General features: G+C 45.7%; 1 protein-coding gene and 1 pseudogene across 1 annotated transcript; both read right to left on the reverse strand.

The window, feature by feature from the left end:
* Positions 1-465: 465 nt before the first annotated feature.
* LOC112217191 lies at positions 466-5,047 on the reverse strand (annotated as a pseudogene).
* A 10,491-nt stretch (positions 5,048-15,538) lies between these two features.
* LOC112216985 (fibroblast growth factor 23-like) lies at positions 15,539-19,394 on the reverse strand. The gene is made up of 3 exons (XM_024377169.2): positions 19,104-19,394; positions 18,895-18,998; positions 15,539-18,577 (listed from the first exon to the last, which is right to left on the reverse strand). The coding sequence occupies exons 1-3, from the start codon at positions 19,336-19,338 to the stop codon at positions 18,131-18,133; spliced, it is 786 nt and encodes a 261-aa protein (XP_024232937.1). The 5' UTR covers positions 19,339-19,394; the 3' UTR covers positions 15,539-18,130.
* Between the last annotated feature and the right edge of the window lie 1,232 nt (positions 19,395-20,626).

A 20,626-nucleotide genomic window follows, 5' to 3' on the forward strand; every position in this document is an offset into this window, starting at 1 on the left:
TCACTCATGACCGCCACTGAGATTGTTAAGGCTCCTCTCAGATGTGACAGCCAGGTCAATGTGGTTTAACCTCAGTGAAACAGGACAAAGATTAGTGGTCACTAATGTGTTCCTTTGACTAAAATACCTCAAACATGTTACTTAGTGAGGGTGAAACAAAAATAGAATGTGGAAATGATGGTTTGGCAGAAACTAAGATGCCAATTTTCTCCATAATGAGATGCGGAAGCGTGAGACACGCAAACTTAATGACTGGAAGCTCGAAGTGAATGAGTCAATGGTCAACCTGCTTATGCACTTAATGTGACAGAGCTTCCTCACACATTTAGCCTGTACTTATATGATTGGATCATACATAGAATTCTAGGATGAAGTGGCTGTGAGTGCGTTCTTCATCCTGAAGTTCTAAAATACAATATAAATTAAGTCACTGTCTTCACCAACATAATACATTTTTTCAAGATAAATGTCACTGGCCCTTACACACACAGCCTCATAACTTACAGGTTTTCAGAATTTCTCTTTAACAGCTAAGCATCCATATAAATAGTATACTATCAATTACAATAAGTGAATTGATTTAAATCAATACTTTCTTGGAATTGGCTTTGTTGCTTGCTTTTGGTGTCCAGCATCGATAACCTGTCGTATTTGTTCTGATACCCTGTAGAGAGGACCATTCATTTCCTTTTAAAATGAAACGTCTCACTAGAAGAACATGCATTATAATATGCAGACCTACTGGCATATTCAACATTTTAGTAGGGCTAATTTTGGATGAAATATGTATAAGTTTCATATCAATAATATTTCTAGTAGTCTTCTTGCATTGTATAACATTTAATAAAGTGACCTCAGCTCAACTGCCTTTTTTCTATAAAAAAAAGACGCAACATTATTTCGGCTTTCAGCATGATTTTCATAGGAACCTCCCCGTAAACAAAGCGCAATCAAATACAGAATGTGCGTCCGAGAGTTACTCACTGTGCTATAGTGAAGAATGGCCGAAATAAAACGTTCTAATGTGGTACTTTTTTGGATACATATTTCATCTTATGACAACATATCAATTACTAATATGCCCTAATAATGGTGCCACGGTCCGACTTTCACACGTATAACATCTGTTTAAAACATTGAGGGTTGATTGCAGAACTGGTGGAAAAGACCCAACGTGAACACATGCATATCTTACATTGATAAACCCAAGTGTACAACTGCGAGTGTCCTGTCCTCTTATCCCATCATTCCATTAATAATACGGGGGCTGGGAGGAGGGTTTAGGGAATGCACGTTCCACAGGTCGGCGTAGGGAGACTGAGGGGTCTCCCGGTAGATGATGCGTCCCTAGGGGAGTTCAGCCTCCTGGTCCATCTCCAAGGTGTCATCCAGCTCCGTCATTGCCCGGGAGTCCTCATCCTCCTCCGTCTGCCCCAGCATGTTGTAAGGATCAGAAGAATCAACCACCCGGTTCCTCTTCTCCCCGGTGCAAGAGGCGCTCCAGTGGCACCGTGTTCTTCTCCGATAGGAAGAGGGAGGTTTGCGGTAGATTCGGACCCACCGTGAACACTTGCTTTATCCCTTCCAAGTTGAGCAGAATACCAGTTCTGCAAGAGTAGTACACGTCACGGTGGTTTTCCAATAACTTGTGGTTAAAAAGACAGTCTTCCTTGTGGCAAACAGTCTGTAAACAGATTAATAGATTAATTTACGCAAACAGACCATTTAGAAACGTACATAAATTAACTTCATTTTCAAAGTGGTACTTGAGTGCTAAACACAAGAACACTTCGACCAATGTAAAAATGTGATATTATACTGGCTATGTGTTTGGTTAAAAGTGGTTTGGTTGGCATGACAGAAAGAGCTAAAATTAGGAAACTTCTCTCACGTGTTTTATTCTACATTTTAAGAAAACATGTATTTCAGTTCAATGGATAATGAAAATGGGCATTTACTTACAGAGCTGAAGTGGTTTCCCAGGGCATCTATACAAAGGTAGCGACTACTTTTGACTCCAAGTATCGCCACGCGCTCTCTTGTTTCCGCCTTCAATTAAATCACACCTGTTGACAAAATGAAGTGTTAGTCTATAGAAGCAGATTAAAGACAAAAATTTAAATCAAAACCAAACGGCAAAAATGTAATTAGAACTTACTGTATGAGCTTCGAAGTGTAGTTTTGCGCAAGTGGCCATTTAAAATCTCAATGTAGAAATTATTCACGTCTGAAGACGTCTGCATGTGTACGTATCTTCTCGGATTCCCCCAGTTGGATCCCATGAGCGGTGATGGGTTTGGAAGAGCGTCTACCTAGTCGAATTCCCTGAAGAATAGCCAGTATATTTTACCCCTAAAATACAGAGAATTGTATCTCAGAGATTTCGGATGTAGCTTTGAATTCTGCAGCAAGCTGTTGGCAAACTTCAGCTGATCTGATGGTCCAACGTTTGAGGACGGCTCAATTTAAAGGGACCCAAGTGCCACTCCTGCTCGCATCCTTTAGCCTACGCAGCACTCGCAGATGTGGGTCTTTCTCTCGGCGGAAGGAAGGGGGTGCATCTCCACCTGACTGTTTGTCTAAAGGTATTGGTCACCAAATAACGTAGTAGTCTCATTGAGCAATGTCTGTACAAAAGTGACGTCGTATTTTTTTCCCAAACATCAGCACTTTCATAATCATGATCCTTGCACTAATCTTTAAATCGCACATGTCATCACAGTGTGTGCAATATAACCCTCTGTTCAGTAAGCACATTATAATATACCTATATATTTTCTATAGATATAGAAACATATGAATCATTTCACGTTGAAAAACTGACTATAGATAAGTCTATAGATAATATATACAACCAATTCCCAAGGTTTCCTGTCCCTAATCTATACAACCTATTCCCAACACCTTTCCAATGTTTTGAAAATGTAATTTTATGATAGTAATTGAGCATTATGGTACAATCTGTTCAAATTAAATGATAGACAACATCTTAGACTCAGATACATATTTGACCATTTAAAAACACAGATCTAATGTAGTGCTGTATTTCTATCTAGTATTTTCTATTTAATTATAAAAACATAAATCCATGCCTGAATAACACTAATTAAGCTCCAAATTAACATTACACTGTGTGTATAGTTGATGATGACTGGGGGAGCTAGACTTACCCCAGTCTATAGTCCAATATTACCCCTTGTGTAGAAACAACACTGCCGCTTCTTGTTAAGGTTACTTCCTACATGAATTGCACAACCATTGTCTTGTCTTCCTTTTGATTCCTACACATCTGTAACGGAACCACTTCACCATGCAGTCTTAGTTTGTGCAGCAGATTATCTTGCTGAACAGATGTCTATTGCAGGAACAGAATCCTGCTGATCCCTCCTCCTATTCATTCAATACCATTTGCAACTTCCTTTTCTGCAACTCTGGAATCAGGTGATGTTCAACAAAGGCTTGGGTTCTGATCAACAGGTCTTGAATGGATGCCTCATCCCGGGGTAGATTGATGACAGAAATGCCTTGCTGTGTCCAGACAACAAAGTTACCCTGTTGACATCCTGTGACAAGCAGTTGTGTTTGAACTTGAGTTAAGTACTGGTGTGTTCTCTTCAACCAATTGGTTTCCAGGCTAAATGCAGGATCCTCCATTTGAACTACAGTACCATTCAAAAGTTTGGACACACCTACTCATTCAAGAGTTTTTTTTTCTTTAAAATGTTTTTTCTACATTGTAGAATAATAGTGAATACATCAAAACTATGAAATAACACATATGGAATCATGTAGTAATCAAAAAAGTGTTAAACAAATCAAAATAGATTTTAGATTCCTCAAAGTAGCCACCCTTCACCTTGATAACAGCTTTGTACACTCTTGGCATTTTTGTGCATTCAAATTGCCATCGATTAAATGGAATTGTATTCGTTGTCTGCAGTTTATGCCTGCCCATACCATAATCCCACCATCACCATGGGGCCCTCTGTTCACAACATTGACATCAGAAAACCGCTCGCCCACACGACACCATACACGTGGTCTGCAGTTGGTAGGCCGGTGGACATACTGCCAAATTCTTTTAAAATGAAGTTGGAGGCGGCTTATGGTAGAGAAATTAAAATGTAATTCTGGTGGACATTCCTACAGTCAGCATGCCAATTGCACGATCCCTAAAAACTTATGACATCTGTAGCATTGTGTTGTGTGACAAAACTGCATATTTTAGCATGGTCTTTTTATTGTCCCCAGCACAAGGTGCACCTGTGTAATGATCATGCTGTTTAATCAGCTTCTTGATACGCCACAGGTGGATGGATATGTCAGGTTGATTAATTATCTTGGCAAAAGAGAAATGCTCACTAACAGGGATGTAAACAAATTTGTTGTCACGACTTCCGCTGAAGTCGGCTCCCCTCCTTGTTCGGGCTGTGTTCGGCGGTCGACGTCACCGGCCTTCAAGCCATCGCCGCTCCATTTTTCATTGTTCCATTTGTTTTGTCTTGTTCCCCGCACACCTGGTTTATATTCCCTAATCAACTGCATATATATATTCCATTGTTCCCCTGTCACGACTTCCACCGAAGGTGGCTCCTCTCGTTGTTCAGGCGGTGCCGGGCGGTCGTCGTCGTCGACCTACTAGCTGCCACCGGTCCATTTTTCCTTTTCGTTTGTGTCTTTTATTGTAATCACCTGTGTCTGATTAGTTAATTGCGGTGGGTTTATTAACCTCCGCTGCCTGCTAGTCTTTTTCCTCACAGTCTTTGTACCGTGGGTAGTATATTTAGGAGTAGAGATTTCTCCTCCGCGTGTTTCATGATTTTCCCTACTGTGCAAACTACTGTGCTACTACTGCTACTACAAACTACTGTGTAAACTACTGTGCAAACTGGAATTCCTTTTTCTCCTGCTCCTGACTCCTGCACCTACCTCTTCTTAGGAGGCACCTAACAGAATCCCGCACCATTATTAAATGGAGTCAGTAGGAGCTGACGCGCTCTCCACTTACATGGAGGAGCCTGTGCAACACCACACCACAGTTCTCCATCGTCTCGGGACCGCCATGATCAAGTGATGGAGAGATGGGAGAGGGGTTGCCCTTCCACCAGCCACACTCCAACCAGCACCACCACCTTCTCTGACGTCGTCCGGCACCAGCGGTATCCGGCTCGCGCTCCCGAGGGAGTACGATGGGACGGCCGCCAGGTGCAAGGGGTTCCTGCTCCAACTGGAGCTTTACCTGGGAACCGTTCACCTGGCTCCCTCGGGAAGTGAGAGAGTGAACGCCCTCGTCTCCTGCCTGTCAGGCAAAGGAGTGGGCCAACGCGGAGTGGGCCAACGCGGTCTGGAATGGACCAGACTCCGCAAGGGACCCCTACCCAGAGTTCACCCGCCGCTTCCGGGCTGTGTTCGGCCATCCACCTGAGGGTCGGGTGGCGGGTGAACGTCTGTTCCATTTACGGCAGGAGACGAGGAGCGCACAAGACTTCGCTCTGGAGTTCAGGACCTTGGCCGCCGGTGCAGGGTGGAACGACAGGGCCCTAATTGACCACTATCGGTGCAGCTTACGGGAGGACGTCCGCAGGGATCTAGCATGCAGAGACGCCACCCTCACCCTGGACCAGCTAGTGGGCATGTCCATAAGGTTGGACAACTTGCTTGCTACACGCGGGCGTCCGGATCGGGTTCTGTTGGTTTCACCCCCCCAGCGCATCCGCGCCAACCCCAATGGAGTTAGGGGGTGCTGCAGCGAGGGCGATTGGAGGAGGAGCTCCTTCCTGCACTAGGTGTGGTCGGAGAGGGCACACTGCGGACCGGTGCTGGAGGGACTCATCTGGGAGTCGAGACGGCAGGCCGAGCACTGTTCGGACACCCCAGGTGAGTCAGCAGCAGGCTCACCCAGAGCCCCCTGTTGGTCACATGTATGTGTTGATTTCTTTCGCTGAGTTTCCCCCCCCCCATTCCCAGCATAAGGCGCTAGTAGATTCAGGTGCAGCAGGGAAGTTTATGGACCGCGGTTTCGCACATAGGTTAGGGATTCCCCTGTTTCAGATGGACAAACCCTTCCCCGTGCCCTCCCTAGATAGTCGACCATTAGGGTCAGGGATGGTCAGGGAGACCACGGCTCCACTGGACATGGTTACGCAGGGGGGTCATGAGGAGAGAATTAGTCTCTTCCTCATTGATTCCCCCGCGTTTCCGGTGTGGCTGGGGATTCACTGGTTGGCCTATCATAACCCCACTATTTTGTGGCAACAGAGGGCTCTAAAAGGGTGGTCAGAGGAGTGCTCAGGTTGGTGTGTGGGAGTTTCCATCGGTGCAATGACGGTGGTGAGTCCAGACCAAATCTCCACTGTGCGCATTCCCCCCAGAATATGCCAATTTGGCTCTCGCCTTCTGTAAAAATAGGGCGGCCCAATTACCACCCCATCGACGAGGGGATTGTGCGATAAGCCTCCAGGTAAACGCCGCACTTCCCAGGAGTCACATGTACCCCCTGACACAGGGTGGCTAAGGTGGCTATGGAAACATATATCTCTGTATCTTTGAGGCAGGGGTACATTCTGCCCTCCACGTCAACCGCCTCCTCGAGTTTCTTTTTTGTGAAGAAGAAGGTGGGAGGTCTGCGTCCGTGCATTGACTATAGAGGTCTAAATTCTATTACGGTGGGGTACAGTTACCCGTTACCTCTCATTGCTATGGTGATTGACTCATTTCACGGAGCACGCTTCTTCACAAAACTGGATCTCAGGAGCTCGCATAACTTGGTGCGTATCCGGGAGGGAGATGAGTGGAAGACAGCGTTTAGTACCACATCCGAGTACCTCGTCATGCCGTATGGGTTGAAGAATTCCCCAGTAGTCTTCCAATCCTTTGTAGACAAGATTCTCAGGGACCTCCACGGGCAGGGTGTGGTGGCTTATATCGATGACATTCTGATATATTCTGCCACACACACCGCGTATGTGCCTCTGGTGCGCAGAGTACTTGGGCGGCTGTTGGAGCATGACCTATACGTCAAGGCTGAGAAATGCGTGTTCTCCCAACAAGCCGTCTCCTTCCTGGGATATCGCATTTCCACATCAGGGTTGGTGATGGAGTGTGACCGCATTGCAGCCATGCATAATTGGCCGACTCCCACCACGGTAAAGGAGGTGCAGCGGTTTTTAGGATTTGCCAATTACTACTGGAGGTTTATCCGGGGTTTTGGGAAGGTGGCTGCTCCCATTACCTCACTGCTGAAGGGGGGACCAGTGCGTCTGCGGTGGTCGGCTCAAGTGTTTTGTCGCTTGAGGACTCTGTTTACCGAGGCTCCCGTGTTGGCTCATCCGGATCCCTCTTTGGCATTTATAGTGGAGGTTAACGCATCCGAGGCTGGGATTGGAGCCGTGCTCTCACAGCGCTCGGGCGCGCCACAGAAGCTCCGCCACTGAAGCTCCGCCCCTGCGCTTTCTTTTCGAGGAAGCTCAGCCTGGCGGAGCGAAACTATGACGTGGGGGACCGGGAGATGCTGGCTGTCGTAAAAGCTCTGAAGGTGTGGAGACATTTGCTTGAGGGGGCTCAACACCATTTCCTCATCTGGACTGACCACCGTAATCTGGAGTACATCCGGGTGGCGAGGAGACTGAACCCTCGCCAGGCAAGGTGGGCCATGTTTTTCACCCGATTCAGATTTACAATATCGTATAGACCAAGGTCTCCAGAACGCTAAGGCAGACGCACTGTCCCGTCTTTATGATACAGAGGAGTGGTCCATCGATCCCACCCCCATATTTCCGGTCTCTTGTCTGGTGGCACCGGTGGTATGGGAGGTGGACGCGGACATCGAGCGGGCATCTCGGTCAGAGCCTACTCCACCTCAGTGTCCAGCCAGATGGAAGTACGTCCCGCTTGGTGGTCGCGACAGGTTGATTCGGTGGGCTCACACGTTACCCTCCTCTGGTCATTCTGGTATCGATAGGACGGTGCGATGCCTTAGGGGGAAGTACTGGTGGGCCATTTTAGCTAAGGACGTGAGGGTTGTGCAAGGCTCCTAGGCACCTGCCCAGAGGGAAGTTACAACCCCTCCCCGTTCCACAGCGGCCTTGGTCACACCTGTCGGTGGACTTCCTGACCGATCTTCCTCCGTCTCAGGGCAACACCACGATCCTGGTCGTGGTGGATCGGTTTTCTAAGTCCTGTCGTCTCCTCATTTTGCCCGGTCTCCCTACGGCCCTACAGACTGCGGAGGCCCTGTTTACACACGTCTTCCGGCACTACGGGGTGCCTGGTACTGTGGCATCCGAGCCAGATCGAGGCTCTCTGGCGTCTGCACCACTCTCATCCAGAGCCCTCTGTTGACCACCTGTTTGTGCTTGTTTGTTTTCCTGAGTTTTCCCCGCATTCCCAGCATAAGGCGCTCGTCGATTCAGGTACGGTTGGGAATTTTATCGACAGAGCGTTCGCCCTTAGTTTAGGGATTCCAATTGTTTCTGTGGTTAGACCTTTCCCGGTACACGCTCTAGATAGTCGACCATTAGGGTCCGGGTTAATTAGGGAAGCCACCATCTCCCTGGCTATGGTGACGCAGGGGAGTCACAAGAAGAGAATCAGTCTCTTCCTCATGGACTCTCCTGCGTTTCTCGTGGTGCTAGGCCTTCCCTAGTTGGCTAGTCATGACCCCACCATTTCATGGCAACAGAGGGCTCTAACGGGGTGGTTGTGAGAGTGCTCGAGGAGGTGTGTAGGAGTTTCCATTGGTGCTACCACGGTGGAAAGTCCAGACCAGGTCTCCACTGTGCGCATCCCCCCCAGAATATGCCAATTTGGCTCTCGTCTTCTCCAAAAAGAAGGCGACTCAATTACCACCCTATCAACGGGGGGGATTGTGCGATAAATCTCCTGGTAGATGCTCCACTTCCCAGGAGTCACGTGTATCCCCTGTCGCAAGCGGAGACGGCGGCTATGGGGACATACAGTATTTCACAAAAGTGAGTACACCCCTCACATTTTTGTAAATATTTGAGTATATCTTTTCATGTGACAACACTGAAGAAATGACACTTTGCTACAATGTAAAGTAGTGAGTGTACAGCTTGTATAACAGTGTAAATTTGCTGTCCCCTCAAAATAACTCAACACACAGCCATTAATGTCTAAACCGCTGGCAACAAAAGTGAGTACACCCCTAAGTGAAAATGTCCAAATTGGGCCCAATTAGCCATTTCCCTCCCCGGTGTCATGTGACTCGTTAGTGTTACAAGGTCTCAGGTGTGAATAGGGAGCAGATGTGTTAAATTTGGTGTCATCGCTCTCACACTCCCTCATACTGACTGGTCACTGGAAGTTCAACATGGCACCTCATGGCAAAGAACTATCTGAGAATCTGAAAAAAAGAATTGTTTCTCTACATAAAGATGGCCTGGGCTATAAGAAGATTGCCAAGACCCTGAAAATGAGCTGCAGCACGGTGGCCAAGACCATACAGTGGTTTAACTGGACAGGTTCCACTCAGAACAGGCCTCGACCATGGTCAACCAAAGAAGTTGAGTGCACATGCTCAGCGTCATAACAAGAGGTTGTCTTTGGGGAAATAGACGTATGAATGCTGCCAGCATTGCTGCAGAGGTTGAAGGGGTGAGGGGTCAGTCTGTCAGTGCTCAGACCATACGCCGTACACTGCATCAAATTGGTCTGCATGGCTGTTGTCCCAGAAGGAAGCCTCTAAAGATGATGCACAAGAAAGCCCGCAAACAGTTTGCTGAAGACAAGCAGACTAAGGACATGGATTACTGGAACCATGTCCTGTGGTCTGATGAGACCAAGATAAACTTATTTGGTTCAGATGTTGTCAAGCGTGTGTGGCGGCAACCAGGTGAGGAGTACAAAGACAAGTGTGTCTTGCCTACAGTCAAGCATGGTGGTGGGAGTGTCATGGTCTGGGGCTGCATGAGTGCTGCCGGCGCTGGGGAGCTACAGTTCATTGAGGGAACCATGAATGCCAACATGTACTGTGACATACTGAAGCGGAGCATAATCCCTTCCCTTCAGAGACTGGTCCGCAGGGCAGTATTCCAACATGATAACGACCCCAAACACACCTCTAAGACAACCACTGCCTTGCTAAAGAAGCTGAGGGTAAAGGTGATGGACTGGCCAAGCATGTCTCCAGACCTAAACCCTATTGTGCATCTGTGAGGCATCCTCAAATGGAAGGTGGAGGAGTGCAAGGTCTCTAACATCCACCAGCTCCGTGATGTCGTCATGGAGGAGTGGAAGAGGACTCCAGTGGCAACCTGTGAAGCTCTGGTGAACTCCATGCCCAAGAGGGTTAAGGCAGTGCTGGAAAATGATGGTGGCCACACAAAATATTGACACTTTGGGCCCAATTTGGACATTTTCACTTAGCCTCTTGCGACGAGCAATCCCGGATCCGGGATCGTAATCATAGCCTCAAATGAATTAGCATAACGCAGCGGACATAAATACCCCTAGTAACTTTTCCTATTCATGAAAATCGCAAATGAAATGAAATAAATATATTCAAACACAAGCTCAGCCTTTTGTTAACAACACTGTCATCTCAGATTTTCAAAATATGCGTTACAGCCAACGCTAGACAAGCATTTGCGTAAGTTTATCATGGCATAATGCTATGTTAGCTCTGCTGGCAGCAGGCAACATTTTCACGAAAATAAGAAAAGCAACCAAATTAAATCATTTACCTTTGAAGAACTTCAGATGCTTTCACTCAGGAGACTCCCAGTTAGATAGCAAATGTTCCTTTTTTCCAAAAATATTATTTTTGTAGGCGAAATAGCTCCCGTTTGTTCATCATGCTTGGCTGAGAAATCGAACGGAAAATGCTACCACTACAACGCCAAACTTTTTTCAAAATTAACTCTATAATATCGACAGAAACACGGCAAATGTTGTTTAGGATCCATCCTCAAGGTGTTTTTAACATATCTATTCGATAATATATCCGTCGAGGCAATTGGTTTCTCATAAGAAGCGATTGGAAAAATGGCTACCTAAGTATTTTACGCAAGATTTTCTGCGGGAGACACCATGTGACCACTTGCTATATATGGTCCCTTACGGCTATTCTTCAATGGAAATGCGTAAAAAGACGTCACAATGCTGTAGACACCTTGGGGAATACGTGGAGAATGTAAGCTCATTCGTAGCTCATTCACAGCCATATAAGGAGTCATTGGCATGAGGCGGTTTCAAAAAATGCGGCACTTCCTGGTTGGATTTTTATCTGGGTTTCACCTGTATCAGTTCTGTGGCACTCACAGACAATATCTTTGCAGTTTTGGAAACGTCAGAGTTTTCTTTCCAAAGTTGTCAATTATATGCATAGTCGAGCATCTTTTCGTAACAAAATATCTTGTTTAAAACGGGAACGTTTTTCATCCCAAAATGTTAATAGCGCCCCCTAATGCATAACTAAGGGTGTACTCACTTTTGTTGCCAGCGGTTTAGACATTAATGGCTGTGTGTTGAGTTATTTTGAGGGGACAGCAAATTTACACTGTTATACAAGCTGTACACTCACTACTTTACATTGTAGCAAAGCGTCATTTCTTCAGTGTTGACACATGAAAATACTCAAATATACTCAAATATTTACAAAAATGTGAGAGGTGTACTCACTTTTGTGATATACTGTATGTCTCTGAATCCCTGCGTCAGGGGTACATTCAGCTCTCCATTTCACTCGCCTCCGAGTTTCTTTTTCGTGAAGAAGAAGGAGGGACGTCTGCGCCCATGCATTGACTATCGAGGTCTCAATCAAATCACGGTGAGGTACAGTTACCCACTACCTCTCATCGCCCCAGCGATTGAGTCAATGCACGCTTCTTCACTGAACTGGATCTCAGGAGCACTTACAACCTGGTGCGTATCCGGGAGGGGGACGAGTGGAAGACGGCGTTCAGTACCACCTCCGGGCATTATGAGTACCTCGTCATGCCGTATGGGTTGATGAATGCTCCATCAGTCTTCCAATCCTTTGTAGACAAGATTTTCAGGGACCTGCACAGGGAGGGTGTAGTGGTGTATATCGATGACATTCTGATATACTCCGCTACACACGCCGAGCATGGGTCCTTGGTGCGCAGGGTACTTGGACGACTGTTGGAGTATGACCTGTACGTCAAGGCTGAGAAATGCCTGTTCTTCCAGCAGGCCGTCACCTTCCTGGGGTATCACATTTCCACATCAGGGGTGGAGATGGAGAGTGACCGCATTTCAGCCGTGCGTAATTGGCCGAATCCAACCACGGTAAAGGAGGTGCAGCGTTTTTTAGCGTTTGCCAATTACAACCGGAGATTTATGGGGTTTTGGCCAGGTGGCTGCTCCAATTACCTAGTTTGCTGAAGGGGGTCCTGTACGTTTGCAGTGTTCGGCTGAGGCAGACAAGGCTTTTGGGCACTTAATGGCTCTGTTTTCCTCGGCTCCCATGCTGGTCCATCTGGATCCCTCTTTGGCCTTCATAGTGGAGGTGGACGAGTCCGAGGCTGGGATAGGAGCCATGCTCTCTCAGCGCTCGGGCACACCACCGAAGCTCCGCCCCTGTGCCTTCTTCTCGAAGAAGCTCAGCCCGCGGAGCGGAACTATGATGTGGGGGCCGGGAGCTGTTGGCTGTGGTTAAAGGTTTGAAGGCGTGGAGATATTGGCTTGAGGGGGCTAAATACCCTTTCCTCATCTGGACTGACCACCACAACCTGGAGTACATCCGGGCAGCGAGGAGACTGAATCCTCGTCAGGCAAGTTGGGCCATGTTCTTTACCCGTTTTGTGTTTACCCTGTCCTACAGACCAGGTTCCCAAAATGTTAAGGCAGACGCACTATCCCGGCTGTATGACACAGAGGAGCGGCCCATGGATCAGACTCCCATACTCCGTCCTCCTGCCTGGTAGCGCCGGTTGTGTGGGACCTGGACGCGGACATTGAGCAGGCGTTACGTACAGAGCCCACTCCCCTCCCAGTGTCCCGTCGGGCGTATGTACGTTCCATCTGCTGTCCGTGACCAGTTGATCTATTGGGCCCACACGTCACCATCCTCTGACCATCCGGGGATCGGCCGGACGGTGCGCTGTCTGAGCAGGAAGTACTGGTGGCCTATGTTGGCAAAGGTTGTGAGGGTTTATGTTTCCTCCTGCTCAGTGTGAGCCCAGTGTAAAGCTCCTAGACACCTGCCCAGAGGTAAGCTACATCCCTTACCCGTTCCACAACGTCCTTGGTCACACCTGTCGGTGGATTTTCTAACCGATCTTCCTCCCTCTGCCCGGTCTTCCCCAGTTCACTTCGATAGTCTGGAAGGCGTTCATGGAACGTCTAGGGGTCTCGATCAGCCTCACCTCAGGTTTTCACTCCGAGAGTAATGGGCAGGTGGAGAGAGTGAACCAGGATGTGGGCAGGTTTCTGCGGTCTTATTGCCAGGACCGGCTGGGGGAGTGGGCGGCGTTCGTTCCCTGGACCGAGATGGCGCCGAACTCGCTCCGCAACTCCTCCACTAACCTCGCCCCCTTTCAGTGCGTATTGGGGTACCAGCCGGTTCTGGCGCCATGGCATTAGAGTCAGACCGAGGCTCCTGCAGTGGAAGACTGGTTCCGGCTCGCGGAGGAGACATGGGAAGCTGCCCATGTTCATCTCCAGCAGGCCGCGCTGCGCCAAAAAAACAGCGAAGACCATCACCGCAGTGAGGCCCCGGTGTTCGCACTGGGTCTGGGTCTGGCTCTCGACCCGAAACTTGCCCCTCTGCCTGCCCTGCCGGAAGCTAGGTCTGCAGTTTGTGGGGCCATTCAAAGTCCTGAAGAGAGTGAACGAGGTGTGTTACAGGTTACAGCTTCCCCCCTATTACCGCATTAACCCCTCGTTCCATGTGTCTCTCCTCAAGCCGGTGGTGGTTGGTCCGCTCCAGGAGTCTGAGGTGTGGGAGGTTCCTCCACCTCCTCTGGACATCGAGGGGGCCCCAGCGTACTCTGTCCGTTCCATCCTGGATTCGAGACGTCAGGCGAGGGGCCTTCAGTACCTCGTGGAGTGGGAGGGGTACGGTTCAGAGGAGAGGTGCTGGGTCCCGGTGGCGGCCGTGTTGGACCCTGAAATGTTGCGGGAGTTCCACCGTCTCCGGCGGATAGCCTGGCGGCTCGCACCGAGGCCGGTGTCGGGGGTACTGTCAAGACTTCTACCGAAGTCGGCTCCCCTCCTTGTTCGGGCGGCTCTGTTTCCCCCATGTCTTTGTGTGGGATTGTTTTGTTACGTGTTTTGTATTGACTCGCCTAGCTGTTTTTTTCCCGGGTACTATGTTTCAACCCGGAGGATGTTTGATTGTTAAACATTTTTGCTTATTTGTGACTTTGTTGCGCTTTGCACATTTGTGTCACGACTCCCACCACAGGTGGCTCCTCTTCCTGTTCGGGCGGCGCTCGGGCGGTCGTTGTCACCGGTCTACTAGCTGCCACCGATCCCCTTCTCTGTTGGTTTTGTCTTATTGGTTATTGTTTCTTGTTTGGGTTTTGGCCGGTTATGCCCGCCTGCTGTTGTGCGGGCTTGTTTCTCTGTTCGTTTTGTGGATGTGCTATTTTCTTATTTTCTCCGGACTGTTTGGGTCCTGTTTTTGGGCCGGTCATTGTATGCGCCTGGTGTTTTGGCGTGACCTTTTCTGTCACCGGAATAAATATGGTTGTCCTAAACCCTCTGCTCTCTGTGCCTGACTCCGCACCCACTACTCCTAGAAGTCGTAACATTTTGCCTTTGGCTGGAGGTTTGTTGGACGCTGTTGCGTCCGTCTGTTGTTTACTTCTGCCGAATAAAGTGTGCGCCTGATCACAACTCTGCTCTCCTGCACCTGACTTCAACACCAGTAGCGCATACGCTGACATTTGTGCACAACATTTGAGAGAAATAAGCTTTTTGTGAGTATGGAAAATGTCTGGGATCTTTTATTCACCTCAAACACTTTACATGTTGCATGTATTTGTTTGTTCAGTGTACATAGATCCAGACACATTACAGAAATAGAGATGCAAAATAATCAACCTCCGGATGAGTATGAGTGGGGAGTTTAAGTACAATTATTACAAGCTTGTTAGGCTGGTAGCTTATTCTTTAGATGTTTGGGGCTGCTGGTGAACCATGATGTGCAGGCATAATCAAAGTGGCACATGACTAGCCCACTTGCCAGAGACTTTGTGGTGTTCATAGCTAGGTTTCCATCCAGTTGGTAACAGATTTTCATGTGAATTTTCAAAAATAACTTAGTTTCCTTTAGGAGAATTTGGCGCCGGACAACATGACAGGGGAGATTTTAATTTACTGAACATTTGATGAATATAATGGACATCCATATGCATTCAGATCCAACCTGCGTAGCCAGCACCATCAATAAATGAGGGATGTTGGCCAAATAAACCACATTTACATGTCCTTAAAAACAGCCTATTACAAAAACACAGAGATTTGAGCACTAAATATATCAGGACATTGCATGCAAAGTCCTATAAGCAAGCAAGTTAGACATCGAAGTAGTCAATGAAAGGGAACATGGTGAATTGATGTCTAATTTATTTTTTGTTTGAATTCTCGATAGCCATCAGCTTGTTTGACTGTAGCCAACTTTATGCCCACTGGTGCGATTGCTAACCTTATAAACAGCAACACACAGCAAGTTAAGTTTTAATGTCAAATACACAAGTACAGTGAAATACATTTCTTGCAAGCTCTAAACATAAGCATAATAACACATGAAAAATATTATATTGCTGAATATGGGATTTATTGTAATTTATATAATTACAAAGTCCCTAACGTTGTAGATTACTGTCAATATCAAGTCTATTCAGACGATTCAGAAACAAAACAGAGTATGCCTTTTCTCCATCCAGAACTGCATTTGCTTGCTATTGTGACATCATGGGGATCTCAGGTATGCAGTTGTTCAACCATAAGTACTAAAATATTTATCTAAAATATAATCCCCAAAAATAAATACATTGAAAATAGTAATATTTTGTTCGTAATAATGAATTTTATCAAGATAAATGTCACCAATACTCATACACTGCTTACTCACAACTAACCTAATGTAGCAGCTATAAAATAAACGCCTGAGCTGAGTCCCCATATCCGGTTTTCTGGGGAAATGGAAGCTATATCCCATCAAAGGCCAACTCAGAATTCCTCTTTAACAGTTAAGCATCCATATAAATACTAGAAATAACAATAAATGAATAGATTTAAATAAATAAATACTTTCAACTTTCTTGGGATTGGCTTTGTTGCTTGCTTTTGCTGGCTAGCACCTATCCCCAACCTATACTTTCTATGTGTTCTGATACCCTGTAGGTTGTAGGCCTACCATTCATTGACGTTTTAAATTAAATGGCCTATAACATGTAGGCGTACTGGCATATTAAACATTGTAGTAGACCTAATTCTATATGGAATATGTTTAAGTTTCATCATCATAATCTGTCCTTGTACTCTTAGATTTAAGTGCTGCGTTTGACACTGTTGACCATGATGTCTTTCTGGACAGACTGGAGAGGTGGGTTGGCCTCTCAGGTCCAGTTCTATATTGGTTTAGGACCTATTTAACTGGTCAAGAGTTCTTTGTCACCCTAGGTGAACAAAACTCTGAGAAAATACATATCATGTGGTTCCACAACGTTTGATTTTGGGTCTGGTACTGTTCAGTTTATATATGCTACCCCTTGGCACCGTCAGAAAGCACAGAATTGATTTTCACTGCTACGCAGACGATACACAACTTTACATTTCTGTGTCACCAGAGGATTTTAGCTACACGTATAAATTATTATTTAAATACTTGGTTGGCTCACAACTTCCTCCAGCTAAATCAAGAGAAGAATGAGGTACTTATTGTTGGAGCCAAAGCCCAGAGAGAGAATCTAGCCACACATTTTAATTCACGGGCAATAAAGATAAAACAACCAGGTAAAAAAAACGATGTTCTTTCAGATTCTGAACTAAATTTCAAATCACACATTAGGAATGTGACTAAAATAGCTTTTTTACCATGTGATGATTATTGCCAAGGTGCGCCCGTTTCTCACTCAGACTGATAGAGAGACTCATCCATGCTTTTATTTCAAGCAGGCTTGACTACTGTAATGCTACAACTGTAATGGTCAACTGCAAAACATACAGAATGCTGCATCACGGCTACTGACCAAGACCAGACGGAGAGTACACATTACACCAATTTTAAAGGTCTCTGCACTGGCTGTCTGTGAGTTTTAGAATTCATTTTAAGATTCTTCTATTGGTTTTTAAATCTATCCACGATTGTGCACCTCAATTCATGTTAGACATACTTTTATGTTAAGGCCCTCAGGTCCAATGGCACTGGCATTTTAACTATCCCAAAGCCTAGGACTAAGAAGCATGGAGAGGCGTGCCAGACAACCTGAGAGGGGCCGGAACTGTGGACATATTTAAAAGAGATCAACTGTGGACATATATAAAAGATATCTTAAAACACATATTTTAGCTTTGCTTTTCATTGGGGTCCTTTTTTTGTTGTTCAGTTTGTGTCATCTTTTGTTTTTTATCTCATGTTTGTTGTTTAGTAAATATTTCAGCTTCTATTTTCATAGTTTTTTTTTACAATGTTTTTTCCTGTAAAGCACATTGTGTTGCGTTCCATGTCTGAAATGTGCTGTATAAATAAAGCTTGATTTGATTTGATAACCCGAGTATTTTCTTGTAGGCTTCTTACATTGTAAAACATTTAATAAAGTGACTTCAGCTCAACTTACTTTTTTTCTTCGAAGAAGACGCACAAATATTTCGGGTTTCAGCATGATTCTCATAAGAATCCATCCCGTAAACAGAGCGCACTCGTGCAGAATTTGCGTCCTAGAATTAAAAAGCACGGAAACCAATAGTTATATACCCACTAGCTACTGTGCTATAGTGAAAAATGAACAAAATACAATATTCCGTCTTATGACTATATACAAATGACTAATATGCTATAATAAGCCTGTCACGGTCAGACTTTCACAGGTGTAATAGTTGGGGTTTGTTTCCAGACCAGCTGGAAAAGATCCAACGTGAACGCGCACACAATTTATATTCTTAAAACCAGGTGTACAACGGCAAGTGTCCTGTCCTCTTATCCCACCATTGCATTCATTATACGGGGGCTGGGAGGGGGGTTTAGGGAATGCACGTTCCACGGGTCGTCGGAGGGAGATTGGGGGGTCTCCCTGGAGATGTTGCGTCCCTCGGGGAGTTCAGCCTCCTGGTCCATCTCCAAGGTGTCATCCAGCTCCGGCATAGCCCGGGAGTCCTCGTCCTCCTCCGTCTGCCCCAGCATGTTGTACGGATCAGAAGGGTCAACCACCCGGTTTCTCTTCTCCCGGTGCAAGAGGCGCTCCAGTGGCACCGTGTTCTTCTCCGATAGGAAGAGGGAGGTTTGCGGTAGATTCTGACCCACCGTGAACACTTGCTTTATCCCTTCCAAGTTGAGCAGAATACCAGTTCTGCAAGAGTAGTACACGTCGCGGTGGTTTTCCAATAACTTGTGGTTAAAAAGACAGTCTTCCTTGTGGCAAACAGTCTGTAAACAGATACATTTACGTAAAAACTGCAATTTAGAAACGTATATCCATTAACTTAATTGTTTAAGTGTTGCTTGAGTGCTAAACACAAGAACGATTCGACCAGTGTAAAACAAAACAAAAAAGGATAAGATATAGGCTGTGTGTTTGGTTAAAAGTGGTCTGAAATCCGTGCGTAAAAGCGCATTTTTGGTTAATGTCATGAAAAGTTCAAATGAGGAAAAAGTGCCATTCAATTATCTCACGAGTCTTATTCTAAATGTTAAGAAAACATGTATTTCAGTTCAATGGATAATGAAAATGGGCATTTACTTACAGAGCTGAAGGGGTTTCCCAGGGCATCCATGCAAAGGTAGCGGTTACTTTTGACTCCAAGTATCGCCACGCGCTCTCTTGTTTCCGCCTTCAATACAATCACACCTGTTGACAAAATTAATTGTGTTAGTCTATAGAAGCAGATTAAGACAATGACTTAAAACCAAATTTCAATCAAAAAGAAACGGCAAAAATGTAATAAGAACTTACTGTATGAGCTTCGAAGTGTAGTTTTGCGCACGTGGCCATTTAAACGGATCTCAAGGTAGAAATTGTTCACGTCTGAAGACGTCTGCAGGTGTACGTATCTTCTCGGATTCCCCCAGTTGGATCCCAGGAGAGGTGATGGGTTTGGAACGGCATCCACAAGTCGAAATCCCTGAAGAACAGACAGTAAGAGTACAAGGACCGCGTCCCTCATCCCAGATGTCTTGGTTATTTCCATATTTTCCCCAAATAACACTGAAAATGTATCACAGAGATTTCGGATGTAGCTGTGAGTTCTGCCGCAAACTGTTTGCAAACTTCAGCTGATCTGATGGTCCAAAGTTTGAGAACGGCTCTATTTAAAGGGACCCAAATGCCACTCCTGCTCACATCCTTTAGCCTACGCAGCGCTCGCCCCCAACGCAGATGTGGGTCTTTCTCTCGGCGGAAGGAAGGGGGTGCATCTCCACCTGAATGTTTGTCAATAGGTATTGGTCACCAAATAACGTAGTAGTATCCTTGAGCAATGTCTGTACAAAAGTGACGTCTTTTTTTCACGCATTAAAACGTTCACAATCAGGATCCTTGGACTCATGTACCCTCTGTCATTTCAGTGTGCGAAATATACCCCTCTGTCCAGTAAGCCTATTATAATTACCTATTAACCATCTTTTTTGGAGGTATAGAAAAAAAACAATGAGTCAAGGTTAAGCCCTTTATTGGGTCTAGTTTTACCCATTTTGTAAGGCTAAAGATAATCTATACAACCAATTCCCAAGGTTTCCTGCCCCTAATCTATACAACATATTCCCAACACCATTCTAATGTTTTGAAAACGTAATTTTATGATAGTAATTGAACATTATGGTACAATCTGTTTGAATTAAATGATAAGACAACATCTTAGACTCAGATACATATTTGACCATTTAAAAACACAGATCTAATGTAGTGCTGTATTTCTATCTAGTATTTTCTATTTAATTATAAAAACATAAATCCATGCCTGAATAATACTAATTAAGCTCCAAATTAACATTACACTGTGTGTATATGTGACGATGAGCTGCCCCCTTAAATAATTTATGGTCTGGTGCCAACTTCCCATCACAAACAATTCCACCATTACAGAGTTTGACCAGCAGAGGGAACCACAAGGTAATCTATGCCACAATGTGGACGGCACAGGGGGTCCTAGTGTCGGACCAAATAAAAATAAAATGACCAGCCATAACTATCTTATTTCATATATGTAGACTATAGCACTTACACATTCATTTAATTATTCTGTTTCTATGTTTTATGTACTTGGTCTTTTTAAGCACCTGACTAAATTCATTTCCTCCAGGTGGGACAATAAAGTTGATCAAATCTAATCTTCAGACATGATGATTTCATGTTAGACACTTTTCCAAGCATGAACTGCTGCAGATTTGCCTTTGTTGTTGGTGCTTCAACATAAGAAGTGTTAACATTCTATAAGGGGGTTCAGGGGTAACATTTTGCAGAGCAGTGCCCCTGAACCT

This window comes from Oncorhynchus tshawytscha, linkage group LG17 (assembly GCF_018296145.1).
Source record: "Oncorhynchus tshawytscha isolate Ot180627B linkage group LG17, Otsh_v2.0, whole genome shotgun sequence".
Classification (NCBI taxonomy): Eukaryota; Metazoa; Chordata; class Actinopteri; order Salmoniformes; family Salmonidae; genus Oncorhynchus; species Oncorhynchus tshawytscha.